The sequence below is a fragment of the Halyomorpha halys genome, unplaced genomic scaffold (genome assembly GCF_000696795.3).
Source record: "Halyomorpha halys isolate HHAL.00 unplaced genomic scaffold, Hhal_1.1 Scaffold16.1, whole genome shotgun sequence".
NCBI classification, from domain to species: domain Eukaryota; kingdom Metazoa; phylum Arthropoda; class Insecta; order Hemiptera; family Pentatomidae; genus Halyomorpha; species Halyomorpha halys.
The window spans coordinates 281,365-282,171 of NW_027116375.1; the positions used below are offsets into that span (position 1 = coordinate 281,365).

Sequence of the window (807 nt, forward strand, 5' to 3'; positions counted from 1 at the left end):
ACTGTGTTAGGGTGGGTTGGGATGTCAGCTGTATAAACCGTATAAAGAATGGGACCTAAGATACTACCTTGGGGAACACCTTAAAGGATAAAAGTTATATTGAACATTATGTGCATGAAACTTTTTCAGATATATAACGAATAAGTAGTCATTTTATTTATTTTTTTAGGCTCACAGCTCTATTATGAACAATCCTAGTCGCCAAGCACTTCCTGTTAACATTGCTTTTAGGAGAGTACTGCAGCTCCTGGCTTCTGGACTATTTTTACCTGGCTCATCAAGTAATACATTGCACTGATTGAGATAATGGTTTATTAATTTTTAACTTTTTTTTTTTTTAATTATGATCGTTAATATTACAGGTATTGCTGATCCATTTGAAACCAACAATGTTAGAATTCATACATCAATGACTCTTGAACAGCAAGATGTTGTCTGTTTGACTGCCCAAACATTGATAAGAGTTCTAGCAGTTGCTGGGTATAAGCCAATTCTTGATGGAGATTCTTGTAAGTAAAATTTTTAGTAACATTTAAGGTGAAGTATTAATAATTCCAATCTGTACATAGAATATATAGGAGCAGGGAGGAATATGGGATACTGTTTATATTTATCATTAACAGAAGTAATAGAAGTATTTTCTTGTAGGAAGATAGTCCGGGTAGCGGTCAATAAAGGTATCAACATAGTAAAAGAAAACTATTTATTGTTAACTGGAAGATTATTGATTGACTGTGTGTATAGATGAATGGAATATGGTCCGGGTGCGGTAAAAAAAAACTCAAATAGTAGATAATTATACTATTT

General features: G+C 32.7%; 1 protein-coding gene across 2 annotated transcripts in view; it reads left to right on the forward strand.

The window, feature by feature from the left end:
* LOC106680286 (interleukin enhancer-binding factor 2 homolog) overlaps positions 1 to 807 on the forward strand; it is a 17,163-nt gene that overhangs the window by 11,607 nt on the left and 4,749 nt on the right. For both annotated transcript variants that reach the window (XM_014419874.2, XM_014419867.2), the window contains 2 exons: positions 170 to 281; positions 363 to 509. In XM_014419874.2, coding sequence (XP_014275360.1) covers positions 170 to 281; positions 363 to 509 — 259 coding nt within the window. The remainder of the gene's footprint in view (positions 1 to 169; positions 282 to 362; positions 510 to 807) is intronic.